This window comes from Centroberyx affinis, unplaced genomic scaffold (genome assembly GCF_046629955.1).
Source record: "Centroberyx affinis isolate AG114_WGS23_722 - 3 ecotype Tasmania unplaced genomic scaffold, CSIRO-AGI_Caff_v1 ptg002635l_1, whole genome shotgun sequence".
In the NCBI taxonomy this organism is placed as follows: Eukaryota; Metazoa; Chordata; class Actinopteri; order Beryciformes; family Berycidae; genus Centroberyx; species Centroberyx affinis.
The window spans coordinates 285,486-299,192 of record NW_027280828.1 but is presented as its reverse complement, the minus strand read 5'-3'; the positions used below and the strand labels follow the sequence as shown (position 1 = coordinate 299,192).

Sequence of the window (13,707 nt, the reverse complement as noted above, 5' to 3'; positions counted from 1 at the left end):
AAACTCCTTTTCAAATGTGAATACTTCAGTTGGTATACATACAGCTACAATGTAATTACAGTTAAGTTTCTGAGGACCGTACAGTATTCATAAACAAACGACAAATAAAATGTTGGTCTAAGTTTATTCTGTACAAACAAGCCAAGCCAAAAGAGCCATGAGTTGATTAGAGTAGGAGAATACATTTTTAGCAATTCTCTTTTTATACTGAAGCAGAAGTCATATTCCTACAATGTATTAAGCAAAATTATAGACACTCAAAACAAAAATATAGCAAGGATACTCAAATAGACTACAATCGATTACACAACACTACATATGCAAAACTGAATTGTTAATTTCAAACAATGCCTTAATTTACACTTTTATAGCGCACTTCTCAGCACACACACAACCACGCGCGCACACTATTTCAATATAATACAATGTTCACATATACACACACACACTCTCACTCTCTCTCTCTCTCACACACACACACACACAAACAGGGGTATTATATTTTGCATATTGAAATAGAAATATTTTGGATAAATTGGACATTTTTACCACAGGGATGATCAGTATTCTAGTAAAAGCTCAATCCATTGTAGTTACAATAACATGGTAATTCCCTATGTGAGCATGTTACAATACAAGGCATTTTAAAGTAATTACAGTAAAAATACCTTTTTCATAATAAGCAATGTACCATGAGAAATATGTATAAAATAGCTTGATAATAATAATAATAATAATATTACTGCTTTTCAGTTTTTTCCCAGATATCATCGCTGTCCACCATGAGTCGTAATGTCACTTTGTTCCACATAGGAGATCAAAATAGATATCACAGAGTAAGAAAAAGCTTCCCATACAAATCCAACTGTATAAACATTATACTAAGTTCTTGCTAGGTAAAGTTCCAAAAAAGCCAAAGTGGAAAATGAAATGCACTTTTTTCTTTTTGACTGCCTTTGAAAATGATTATTATAAAATGACTCTGCGTATAGACTTCCTATTATGAGAAAGCAAAGGCAGAATGTTTGGTGGTCGCACACCTTCTGAAAGGACAGAACGAACATACTCAACCCTATTTTACCTACACATCCTAAATACAGCTTTACATTTCCGTGTGTTGCGCGCTTGACAGTCTCCTCCCAGGCTATACCCGTGTGGTGGAGTGGGTGTTGGGCAGGCCTGCGGAGCTGTACCCAGCAGGGAAGGTGCTGTAGGGACTCATGTTGGAGAGGCCCATCAGGGAGTTTGGGATCATGGTGATGTTGTTGGGGGTCATCAGCGGGATGTCCTCAGGGGAGCGGCGCAGCGTGAGCGAGTAGTCCAGGCTGGGAGAGATGTGCAGGGGATTGTGAAGGGCGTCGCACTGGTTCATTTGCTGGGACAGGCTCTCGTCGATGGTGGTGGTGTGGCTGACGCTGTTGCCCTTGCTCTCCCGCTGGGGACTGGGCTGCCGGGACGCGTCCTGCCGGCTGCGCTTGTCCTTTCGGTAGTAGAGAGCGGCGAAGGCCAGCACGTTGAGGAAGAGCAGCGAGGCGCCCACGGCGATAGTGACACTGAGCTCTGTGGAGTAATCTCTTGGGTTCGGCATGATCAAAGGGCCCATCTCTCTTCCGCCTTCCCCGTCGCCGCGAGCGGTGGAGGAGGGGGGCCGGCTGGTGCTGGAGGACTTGCTCTTACCGTTGGACTGGGTGGAGTCCAGCGGCGTGACCTTGGTGGTGGTGGAGGAGTAGTGGAACATGTCATGCAGGTTGTAGAGATGGGGGACCAGGTGCTTCCAGAAGGCCACCTTGGTGGCGCGGTAATGATCTCGGATACGAGGCTTCAGGCCGATGTGCAGGTACAGCTGGTCGTAGGGGTCGTACTTGGACCAGGCCACCTCCTCGAAACGGTTGGCCTTGGTGTGGATGAACTTGGTGTCCTGGGGCACCGGCTTGTTAGGATCCCTACAGACACAAGAGAAAGAAAACTTTAGTTGTACTCTAAATGCAATTTTGCTCTTCCAAACGCAAATGGAAACAGTAGGCCTGCTCGCTTCAGTACTTAACTGTGAAATTATTATTATCATTGTTATTATTATTATTATCATCATCATCATTATTAATATTATTAATAGTAGTAGTATTATGAGTATTACTATCATTATTATCATTAGTATATTATTAGATTTGCATAGCACTATTCAAAGCACAGTTAGAAACCACCTGACAAACATAAGAGCAGAACATAAACTGGAGGTGAAGAATGCAGTGTCACCGTCTCTCCTCCAGGGCTCAGCATTCCCTCATTCCTACACACTGACCAGCACAGTGACCCGCGCTGCGCTGCCTCCCACTGCTGGGGTCAATGCTCACAAAGGGCTCATTGGGGGAAGCCTACTCATTCAATATTCAGGATGACTGCAGCAGGGGTGCAGCGGAGCCTTCCACTACTACGCGAATCACTTGGGCTGCTCTTTTCAACAAAAATACAAATTCTATCTGTGACGAACTGTGAAAAAGCTGTCAGAGACAGTGCTGCATTGCCCTTTCAACGCTATGCTTTTATTGATTTATTTTGTGCCTTGTGCTTTTGTTTCCTTGTGTTTTTGTGATGAAAGGTTATAGAAGTAAACTTCACTTTTCCATGCAGTGTCAATATCAATAATATTAGTTCCACATCAGACCATAGTATGTCTAAGATAATAAACTCTCATTTGTTGGAACCTGGTAGATAGATAGATAGATAGATCGATCGATCGCAATATCTTGAAATCACAACTCGCATGGAAGTAGGGTTAAGTTCACAAAGCAGATCTACAAGTGCCTCTTCAAATGTTCTCTTCAAGATAACCTTTTTGTGAAATAGCCAAGAACTGCCTTAAAAATGTATGTGAAGTAAACTGTACATTTTCCAGATCCATCACTACCAGGAAACCCAAGAGCGATGAAACGTTTGTCAGCCATGTGGGGGAAGAGGGATTCTACAGAATCATTTGGTGTATCTGTACAGTTAAATATGTCCTGATGTTTCAGCATTAGGTGTGTGTATAGAGTTAAATATCTACTGAGTGCTATCTAGTCATTAAAGTATGGCATAAGTAAGTAAGCCGGTTAATATCTTATGTACTATCCTCATCAATTTGTGAGGGTATATGTGTGTGTATGTGTGTTTGTGTGTGCATGCATGTATGCATGTGTTTATGTACAGTACGTGTGTGTGTTGGGTGGGGGCAGCTCAAAGGCAGACTGAAACACAATGAGTGATGACACTAAAGGCAAGAGCCTAATACAATATACACATGATAATATATAATGTATCAGTAATACATAAAGTTAATGCGTTGTACCATACTTCCTATTGTTGCTTTGTTTCCATGTGTATTAATTAGGCCTATTACTATGGTGAAGTCGACTTAGAGCAAGGGGAAGCAGACCTAGCTTAAGTGCTTAAGAACTGTCTTCGCATCAGTGATAAATCTAATTTTTAGACTATTAATGTTAAGAAATTCATATTAATCTATAAATCTTATCCTGAAATACCACTTCTCATCTGTGAGGTCTTGTGAATTAAAAAAGGAGATGAGACTGGAAGAAATGACTGCATGAGTTCAGACTGCACTTAATGTAGGAGTGCTATCTAAGGGTGAATTGTTATAGTCTCTTAATCAGGGGTTCGTTATCCAACAAGACCTGCACCTGTTCATTCCTAACATTATGCCGTAAGGAGCACACACCAACCCACTGCAACTTTGATATTTTGATAAAATACCTCACACTCATCCCATTATGTGCTGTGGTTTCCTTTTTGTGGGACAGGTTTGTCCCTGTCCAAAACTGCCTCAGATTTACTGTTACTCACCCACTCTTGGCAAAGTTGGTCCAATACGTCATGACCACGGCGCTGAGCATGATGTCATTCCTGGAGAAGTTGCAGGGGAACAGGTCGGTGGGGCCCACCATGGGGATGCCAAACACATAAGGCACCTCGTCTCCGTGGGCCGAGTCGGACCACACAGGCTTCATCAGGCTCTGGCAGTGGTGGTAGAAGGCATAGAAGTAGGTGGGCGAGCCGTAGCGGGCGTGGAGGTCAGCTGTCACCACCGAGGGCTCCACCCACTGGTGGTCGGTGAAGAGAGCCACCAGGGTCTTCCTCCTCGTCTCCGGGTTGTCCTTGTCGGCCCAGTCTGTGTACATGAATTTAATCGTCTCCCTCAGCGTGTCCTTCCCCTCCGGATAACCGTACAGGCTGTCCACGAAGTCCGACACGGCAAAGTCAAAGTCGCTGCCGGACACGCCGTCTTCCAGGTCCATCACGTTCTCCACGAAGCGCAGCCCCTCCCCCTGGTTAACGCCCAGCATGATGTCGTAGTTGAGGAACTCGCCCTGCTCCATCAGGATCTCCGGGTCGTCTGGGATCACGTCGCCGTCGATGACTGGGCCAAAAGCCACACGGTAGCGGGCAGGCTGGATGTCTTGCTCCACCAGCTCCTTAGCGCTCTTCTTCTGCAGGCAGGAGACCATGTCCACAGTGTCCAGTACGTTGCAGCCAACCCTCTCGGCCAGCATGCGAGTGTACTTGACCGGCTGGTAGTTGACGGCCCAGCTGGACAGAGCTGAGCCGCTCTGGATGATGGCTCTGTGGAACAGACCTGGGGACAAAGTGCAGCACAACAACACACACACACAGCTCAGAGGCCCCGACAGCAGCGGTTAGTACTCCTGCCCCTACATCAAAGATGGTGTTAGTCCATTATTCTTTCAACTCACTAACAGCCAATTTCCAAGGGCACACACCTTGCCCAAACTCTGAGCAAGCAAATACGTGTGCCCATTGATGTGCTTTACACTAATTGCTGTTTTCTATTAAATCAAAGGCTTGTTGTCACACAAGATTTAGGGAGGCAAAGGGCAGACAAGCCCATATGTGATGTGTGATGCCATATTTCATATTCTGAATATTAGCCAGGGAGAAAAGAATGACAGGAGGTGAGAGGGGCCAGTTCACACAGCCTAGCTGATGGGGAGCTGGTCAGTAAAGCAGCTGGTGCCAGAAATTAGGTGGCAAAGGAACATTTGGCCCCTTCCCTTTTGAGAATTATAATGATACAAAATATAGAAATACCTACTGTCTTCAGTCAATACCTCATTTGTTTCCTGTGGTGTATCAATGAATCACTTCAATAATGAATGGTACATATCATAACTTATGTATGTATATAATGCTGCCCAGTCCAGCTCAAATTAATGATCAATTTGCAGCATTGTTTCAATGACAAGGTACCTAATTTTCCCACACCAGTTTCCAGAGCCCTATTGTAGAATAATTTACTACTGTGTATCTAAAAAGAGAAGCAGGATTGCTAACACACAGACTGCTGATACCGACTGTGCGGTGGAAGGTCTGGGTAAGGAGCTGAATATGCAGTAACCCTGATCCTCCAATGCTGAGACACTACAACACACCGCTGTATTGAATTGTTTATATGCAGTATGCCACCTCTGTCTCTAGGGATTTTGTCTCTACCACCTAAAAATGACAAGTGATATGTATCAACTCAAAAATACTCTGCTGAGGTTAAAGCACAGCAGTCAGTGGAAAAAGAGAGCCGGGGCAGTGTCACTTTCCCCCTCCATTCCTGTCATTTATTTCAGATTTTGAGGGCACTAGCTAGTCTACTTCAAAGACAGCCGGAGGTCTTTGTGCATTCGCTGCAGCTGAGCTAGGGCATCAAATACAAATCTCACAAAGGACAGCTGCCGCAGCATCACCAGCGATGATAAAAACATGATGTTCCTGCCCATCTTGTGGTCCTGTCCAGGTTCAATTATCACTGGATCACCCATAACCCACCCTAACCCAAAATATGGATAAAAGCATTCACCAAATGGCATTTATTATATGTTGCTTATTTTTAACCTTCCAATGGATCTCAGTCCCTCTATTTGCTGTGGGTAGATTATGACTTTTTACAATATTTTGGTGATTTGTTATTGGATAATTGGATGATCAATCCAGCAGTAGGATAAAAGAAATTTGCAATGGAAATTGGATTAGAATATACCATTTTGAACAAAAGCTTTGCCATGATGAAGCTATTACAAAAAGGAAATCATAAAACTGATTATACTGATTATACAAATTATACTGTCAAAAAAGAGAAAAATATAAAAATTGACCATTTTGGCTGTCAAGCCTGACCCTACTTCATCCCCATGTGAACCTCATCTTTGGTAGATTTTGCAATTATGGAAGACCAATGCACACCTAAACTGAATGTTATAGATACATTTTGAACTGTTTTGTAGCCAGTTAACAGGTACAATACAGGTAGGTAAACAGGGGTAAACAAATCTGACCAAAAATATTGCTAAATGAATCAACTGAGATAGTAAACAACTGATAGAAACAGGTGAGCGTGATGAGATGATGAAAACTTTATAATGCCAGTGTGCTCCTTTAAGAGGTGCACATTTTAAGAGGCAAAGCTTTTAGGCTGATTAGACTGAGTAGAGGGGAACAATGGCAATCACTTACTTAACGAACACCCCCTTTACCCTGCTCCCATATCATAACACTTCATCTTTCTGACAGACCATTTAGAGCTGCGCTTGAAACCAAGAATACAACTCAAAAATCATCTGGATTTGGTTGAATATTAGGGTTCTAAAAAATAATGTAAATATCTAGGAATTAGAAATAATAAATATAGCCATATCTTATGTACTATCATCATCAAATTGTGAGTGCATGTGTGTGTGTATGTGTGTTTGTGTGTACAGGCATGTAAGCATGTGTGCATGGATATGTGTGTGTGTGTGTGTGTTGTGTGTGTTGTGTGTGTTGTATTGGGGCAGCTCGAAGGCAGACTGAAACACACACTGAGTGATGACACTAAAGGCAAGAACGTAATACAATACAAACATGATAAAATATAATATATCAGTAATACCTCAGGTTAATAGGTTGTACCATACTTTCTACTGTTGCTGTTTCCATGTGTATTAATTAATACCATAACAGTTAGTAACAACAACACAAATCTGTGTTTATCAAGGTAAAACGGTGACTGAAACAGTGACTTTCATGGGTCAGCAGCCCATTCTTACCCTCTGAGTGGTGGGACAATGTTAGCAGACTGACGCAGGCGGCACCGATTCCAGATCCGAAAACCGTGATGCGACCCGGGTCTCCTCCAAAGTAGCCAATGTTCTTACTGATCCAGCGGAGAGCTTGAATTTGGTCCAAGAGTCCATAGTTTCCTTTAGCTGCCTGGTCACCAGTACTGAGGAAGCCTGGCGTACACAGGGAGACAATAGAGTAAGTAATGAAGCACAGATCTGAGCTTTGATCTGAAGTAATACAGAACCCGCTAGGGCTACTGAATTATCTGACACTGCCTTTGTGTTCACTCAGGTGCAAATACTCCTTTGCTCTTTCCCACAGTGTCTTGACGACTTTAGTAGACCGCTCTGGTTCAGATCCAGGCAGTGGCGTCCCTCAGGAGGCCGTCAGGCTTCTCCGTGGCCACCAATGAAATCTGAATTCTCTCCGCAGAATATCTTAAGCCTAAGAAGATGTTAACCATGATTTCAAGACTCTTACAGAACATTCAATGTGCATAAATTTGTCCTGGATTGAAAGAAAAATATCTAATCTTTTACTTATTCCTCGTGCATTACATGAATTTCAGAAGAACACAGAGGTCACTGGCTCTCTTACAATTGACCTTACTTCTCATTCCCTTGTCTATTCTCATCTAAACCTCGTACTGTTTTTGAATGTTAAACACATCGAAAAGAAACACTCTCGACCTTGGCTGTGAATCCTGCATCCCTCCACATTTAAATCATTCTCTCAAGAATGGCAAAGGCTGTTCATCTTTGTACAGATTAGATAAATCTATCTAAAGGGAGATATATCGTATTTTCTGGTTGTGTGTAAGAAGGTCAGGGTATGAAGAGTGTTTGCATCCCTTGTCCTCTGAGGACAAAACTTGTATGCAAATCAAGCTATGCTATGCTACTGAGATCTCATAGCAACCTATATTTTCTCATAGTATTTTTACATAGGCATTTTTCACTCATGTTTCTGCTCCTTTTTATAAGTGGTAGTTAGGGATGGGACGAAATGCTTACCTCACGATGGGGTTCACGATTCAATACGACCAGATATGAGGTAATAGCACATTGAGCACATTTCTGAGCCACAAATCTTTCTAGCAATGGCTTGCTAGAATGTAAACAACAATAAAATGTCATTACACAGCGTAAATAATAGAATTTCAATGGAGAGCTTGTGAAACTGTAATGGGCAAGCCATCTCATTTGTGATTACTACAGCAGAATAAAATGGAGCTCACTTTTTTACACTGCGATATATTGAATTTCAATATATTGTCCCATCCCTAGTGGTAGTAGAAGAAATTGAATACCAATGTCACAGTTTATTCTCCCAGATTAACTGGTGGCTAAACTCCCCATTCCAAACACCAGTAAAAGATACCGTACAGAGATGATGTCTTCACCTAATATGCCAACCCTGTAGTTGAGTGTGACGACAACAACGTTCCCATAACTGGCCAGCACGCTGCCATCCATCATGTTCCCGGTTCCCTCCATATAGGACCCTCCGTGGATGTAGACCATCACAGGTCGAGCTTCAGAGTCCCTTATGTCTGCAACGTCAACACACACACACACGCTGAACAAAAACCACTGCAGAGGCACCAGCAATGAAGTGGAGCATTAGAAAATTTCCTCATCAAAACTTTACATCCCAACTGTTCAGTATGAGGTATGGGGAAAGACTCTGAGTTTAGCAGCAAGCTCGGGTGAAAAGCTTGTGGTTTGGAAGCACCAATGACGTTCAAAAAATGCATGGTAAGTACACTCTCACAAAGTTTATATGAGCAGATGGTCCAATATAATTCACAACAGTTTTTGTGTATGTCAGTGCTTAACCAAGCATGTTTCATAGGACATAGTGGAGCTTTATGTGCTCTGCACCATATATTGCTGTCATTAAACGTGGCAAGAAGCAATGCTCTGGTTCATTGATACAAAGAAAAAAAAATAAGATTTGACTCGTGGTATCGCAGTTGAGAGGAAAATTCAGTAATTCTTAAGTGATATTTGAGACATTTTGCAATTGAACATATTATATGCATGCACAAGCATAAAAAAACTGCATGTATTTGAGAAGCATTCATGTGTGTTGTGTTGCTGAAAGAGATTTTCAGTTGTGCTTTCAGTTGTGCCAAACCTCGTTACATGTACTGTAAATGCATTTAACAGTAGAGCCGGTTCTGATTCAGAAATTAAAATGTACTTTACTCCACAGAGCTCTTGATATCTAAAATTAAGATGTAAAATGGCAAAGATGTTCATTTTTACTATGGAAATGCACAAGGCTCAGGGGATCCTACATGCAAAGCTTTGAGGCCAATTTGTGATATTGACTAAGTACTATCTTCAAGAGACTGTGAGATGGCAAAATAGATAATGCAGTCCCCAACATCAACGTCCATGGCAGCGGAAATGTAGCACTTAAGGACGGCTATAGTGCTCAAATCAATGATTCACGGCCAAGATGCAGTAAAATCAAACTTTTGTAATAATTCAGCTAACAAAACTTTATCTTTATTTCACTTCTTATGAACGACCCACTGAGGTTTCTGAAGAAAGTAAAACCAAAGAATTGTGAGAAGTTAGTTCATCATAAAAAAAAAAAAAAAAAAAAGATATCCATGCATCAAGTGTTTGAGCTCTAAAAAAAAAAATACCTTCAGACTTATCACTGTCACCATGTGAGAAAGCCGCCCCCTTTTTCTTGTGTTGGGTCCCTGGGATTCACATGAGGAAGAAAGAAGTACAGAATTCAAAATAGCAAGGTTGACTGAGCCTGTGATTTAGAATGAGATGTCCAATCAATCTGACAAAATCAGAGAAAAAATCATAAGGAAATGTAAGAAATAGCAAAAAGACAGCAGCTCATTTACATGTGTTGCACTTTTTCCCTGTGTCTGCTTTCTGACAAAGAGTAGATGACATGATGTAAGATCTTTAGAGATGCATGAGACAATGACATTATGAGTGGCATCTATTACAAAGCAGAAACTGTTTGAAATTCTGTTTTGATTCTGTTTTGATCAAGTAAACATGTACTTGATAAGGAATGGCACACACGCACACACACATATTGTTGGTTTTCAAAATGACAGACAACTATTTATCTCTACTTTGTTTATTATCTGTATCATTATATTGACCCAGCTGTCTTGGCTTTGACAGGGGTAATAAGTCTCTCTTCGCTCCTTTTGTCTCTCCTTGGTAATCTTAAATGCTTTTCCACAAACTATCATGTCGGTTCTTTGGGCATATTCCTTGAACCGCCTCAGGATAGTCATGGTTTGTGATGAATAATGGTGTGGTTGAATAATAAATAATCAATAACCCAAGCAGGGACCTGCACATTGACTTGTGTAGGGCATCAAGCCACAAAGATAAATATCGAATAGAAAAAACACACTCTTTAGACATGGTGAAAAAAAAAAAAAAAAAAAAAAAAAAAAAAAAAAAAATCAAGATTTAAGAAAGCAAAAAAGACATGGGCAGCAAACGTTTCAGGGCCATCAAGCCAGTGGCACAAATTAAATTTCAGTAGATGATGATAAAGACAGTCCAAGGAAATACAGGCGTAGAGAACCGCTGGGTTAAGTCACTTCAATTTCTTTTGAATTTTAAATGTAAATGTAGAAATGAATAAAGCTGCTTGCGTGGGTGCTATGTGTGTGTGTGGGAGCCCTAAGGTGGCAGACTGGAGGCTTTGAAAACGTGGGCTGCACCATTCTGGACCGCTACCTTTCAAGCAGGCTGTATGCGAGTTGTTGCCCCGATACCATAGAAAAGCCAGTCAAAGAGTGTTGTGCTACACATTGAAGCTGAACCTCTGAACCTTCAACTTTGAATGCTGAATGTTTCGCACCACAATTCTCTGAACGTTAATGTGACAAATGTTGTGTATCCTTAGAAATCATGTTTAATTGATGGCTTGAAGTCAACTGAATTAAGGAAATTTGTTTGTCAGTACAGTAGCTTTTAGAGAAGATGCTTATCAATAGATTCATAGTAGACAAAACACTGATTTAGTGAAATATGAGGAAGTAGTCACTTTGGATTGTTAAGAAACTAGTAGCACTGCTATATTAAATGACTATTTCTTCATATTTTGCCTGTGATGTGGTGACAGCCAAATATGCTAGTCTCATCATTTTAAATGTAGTAACATAATATTATTGCTTAGTGTAGATGAACCGATGCTCAAAAACACCTTACCTCAGTATTATTTCACTGGATGTCTATTAGTGGGAAGCAGAAGCATACCCCGCTATTATGTTTATTATGTTTAGTCCTGCCTCTCCGTGTGAATCTGTACAAGAGACTCGTTTGCTGGTATCGGGACAACGTCTTCAGTTGCCACAACACCCAAAATATTAATTATTTCCTGTTAATACACGGACGTGTTATTTTATTTTGTCAAATGGATTGTAAGTGCAACGGGTGAGAGGATGATGACACTGCTTTGGATGGTAAATCAGCCTTTGGTGGCAGCGATGACACGGAGAGTGGTGATACGCATGCTGTATGATGATCACAAGATGACACCAGGGCCACAACGATGGTGATCAATGGACATGGAGAGTCACCGTTGTCCATTTTACCACACCAACTCACCATCCTCTGTTGGAGCGTAGATGTTTAGATATAAACAGTCCTCGCTCTGATCCTGAATGTATGTGGCCACTGTGTCCAGGTTATAGGTGAACCATATGGGCATCATGATCTCTGGCACGGTGTTGTGGATGTTCTGGGGGCACACAGGCATGAAGTGGGTGGCATTCTTGATCCCTGACCAGGAGGACGGCTGCTCGGGGGGCATGAAGCGCTTCTCGCCCATGGGAGGGGCGGCGTAGGGAACCCCCAGATACTGATCAACCGGCCTGAGCACCTCACTGGGCACGGGCACCCTGAGGCCTCTCAGCTTCCCAAATTGGGTGGTCACGGTCGGATAGAATTTCTGGCTTGTTGCCTTGGTGAATGACCAGCAGGAACATAATATCCACCAAAGAAGAGCACAGTGGGTGATGGTTACAGTCCCTTGCTGATGTAGTAGGTGTGCAGGCAACAGATGGTCTCTAAATGTAGCCAGCCACATGGTCTGGGCAAGAGAGTGCCCTTGCACAACACAAATGCACAGTGTAGTGTCCTCTCAGTCCCTCTGCCCTGTCCCTGTCAAACACACATCACTCACTGTGCCGCTGGCTCCGACGGTTATCAAATCCAAACACACCTCAGCCAGGTATCCGCACTCCACACTTCTTGTTTTCATTGCAGTGCACCCAGATCTGAAAACAAGATCATCAGATAAATAAGAGTTCACGTCTAAATGATGTGCCAGCAGTTATACTTTCAATCACAGTGTCTTCCTACTGTAGCTGGTGGGTCTAAATAAATATTTTAATATATGCTCGTCGTCTGTATGCCACATCCTGGGTATCATTTCAAAACTAATAACATTTATGGGACAAATTACTGTTTTAACAGAACAGTATTTTATGTTCATATCACTGAATACAGATCTCTGTGTATTACTGTGGGAGCCAGTGGGAGGAATCTGAAAAACCCATCTGCTGTGATGCTGGAGTGATGCTGCCAAAGCATCTTAAGATAAAAGGTGTTAAGCACACTTTCTCTTATGTAAAAGACACAAAAGACAGCAGTAAAAGCAGACAAATATTAGATAAGCTTTGGAAAAGTAGGATCTCAGTGGAAAATACGTCTTTATAGTGACATCTCAGTGATTTTGTTTATGCTTAATGTGTTTTAAAGTCGTCATATAAAAAAATAGGGAAGGTTTGTAGCACCTTATAAGTGTCTTATATCTAAGCAACACGGACAATGAAGTTACTAGCGACTTGCAGATGCATAATAGAAGTGTGAAGCACTTCCTCAATAAGCATGTCTAAAGAGGCCACACTGCCAACAAACAACCTTCCAGCATAAAGCGCAGACATTGCAGGTTAATTGTAAGACTTCAGGGAGGTTTATACTCAAGAAAACAGGAGTTTATCTGAAGAAAAGGATCATTTGCTTCTTCTTTTGGAGAGTTTCATTTGTCATAATCTGCGTGTGCTGCAAACTAATTATCTGGCTTGTTTGCCTACCTCCAGAGAGAGTTTTTATTCAGCTACCATAAGAACTCTGTTCAACTGCGCTTCTATCCTTCAGCACTACATCCATTTTTGACAGTATTACACATTCTTGAGTAACTATGTATCCACAAAACAGCCTTATTGGTGCTCTAAATAAAATCCTGCTGATACCACATTTTTCTTATTGCTAAATCCACTGGTGGAAAGTTCCATGATATTGGATCTGTGATGCTTGATGCAAACCTGCTACCTTTCACCATGCATGTTTTCTAATGTTTTCCAACACAACCACAGTTACCAGAGCTTCCTTTTGATCAAATGTGATAGCTAATTGTACAGTATCTTCACCACAACCACGCTTACGAAAGTATTTTCATTCTAAATGTCTTTGCTGATTCATCACTGTGCATCCTTTGGCAAATAGAAGGGCACAGATTCACCCCTAGCCACATCCTGTGCATATGCCACATAATGCATCAAATGTAAGTTCACCCATGAAATGAACCATGGAGAGCAAA

At 41.8% G+C, this 13,707-nt stretch overlaps 1 protein-coding gene across 4 annotated transcripts; it reads right to left on the bottom strand.

Annotated features, from left to right (window-relative positions):
* Positions 1–1,144: 1,144 nt before the first annotated feature.
* Positions 1,145–12,192, bottom strand: nlgn3b (neuroligin 3b). 4 transcript variants are annotated; one of them, XM_071534875.1, is made up of 6 exons: positions 11,712–12,192; positions 9,761–9,820; positions 8,504–8,653; positions 7,086–7,271; positions 3,838–4,627; positions 1,145–1,943 (listed from the first exon to the last, which is right to left on the bottom strand). In XM_071534875.1, exons 1-6 carry the CDS (start codon positions 12,190–12,192, stop codon positions 1,145–1,147), a joined length of 2,466 nt encoding a protein of 821 aa, XP_071390976.1. The 4 variants fall into 4 exon arrangements, with proteins under 4 accessions (XP_071390976.1, XP_071390978.1, XP_071390977.1 ...); XM_071534877.1 differs by lacking the exon at positions 9,761–9,820 and adding an exon at positions 10,247–10,298 and having other exon boundaries at positions 11,704–12,075; XM_071534876.1 differs by lacking the exon at positions 9,761–9,820.
* Between the last annotated feature and the right edge of the window lie 1,515 nt (positions 12,193–13,707).

Coding starts and splice junctions, on each gene's coding strand:
- nlgn3b (XM_071534875.1), bottom strand. CDS start 12,192: ATGTGGCTGGCTACATTTAGAGACCATCTGTTGCCTGCACACCTACTA. Junction 4,628..7,085: donor ATTGTCCCACCACTCAGAGG/GTAAGAATGGGC, acceptor CTTTGTCCCCAG/GTCTGTTCCACAGAGCCATC. Junction 1,944..3,837: donor ACCAACTTTGCCAAGAGTGG/GTGAGTAACAGT, acceptor TTGTGTCTGTAG/GGATCCTAACAAGCCGGTGC.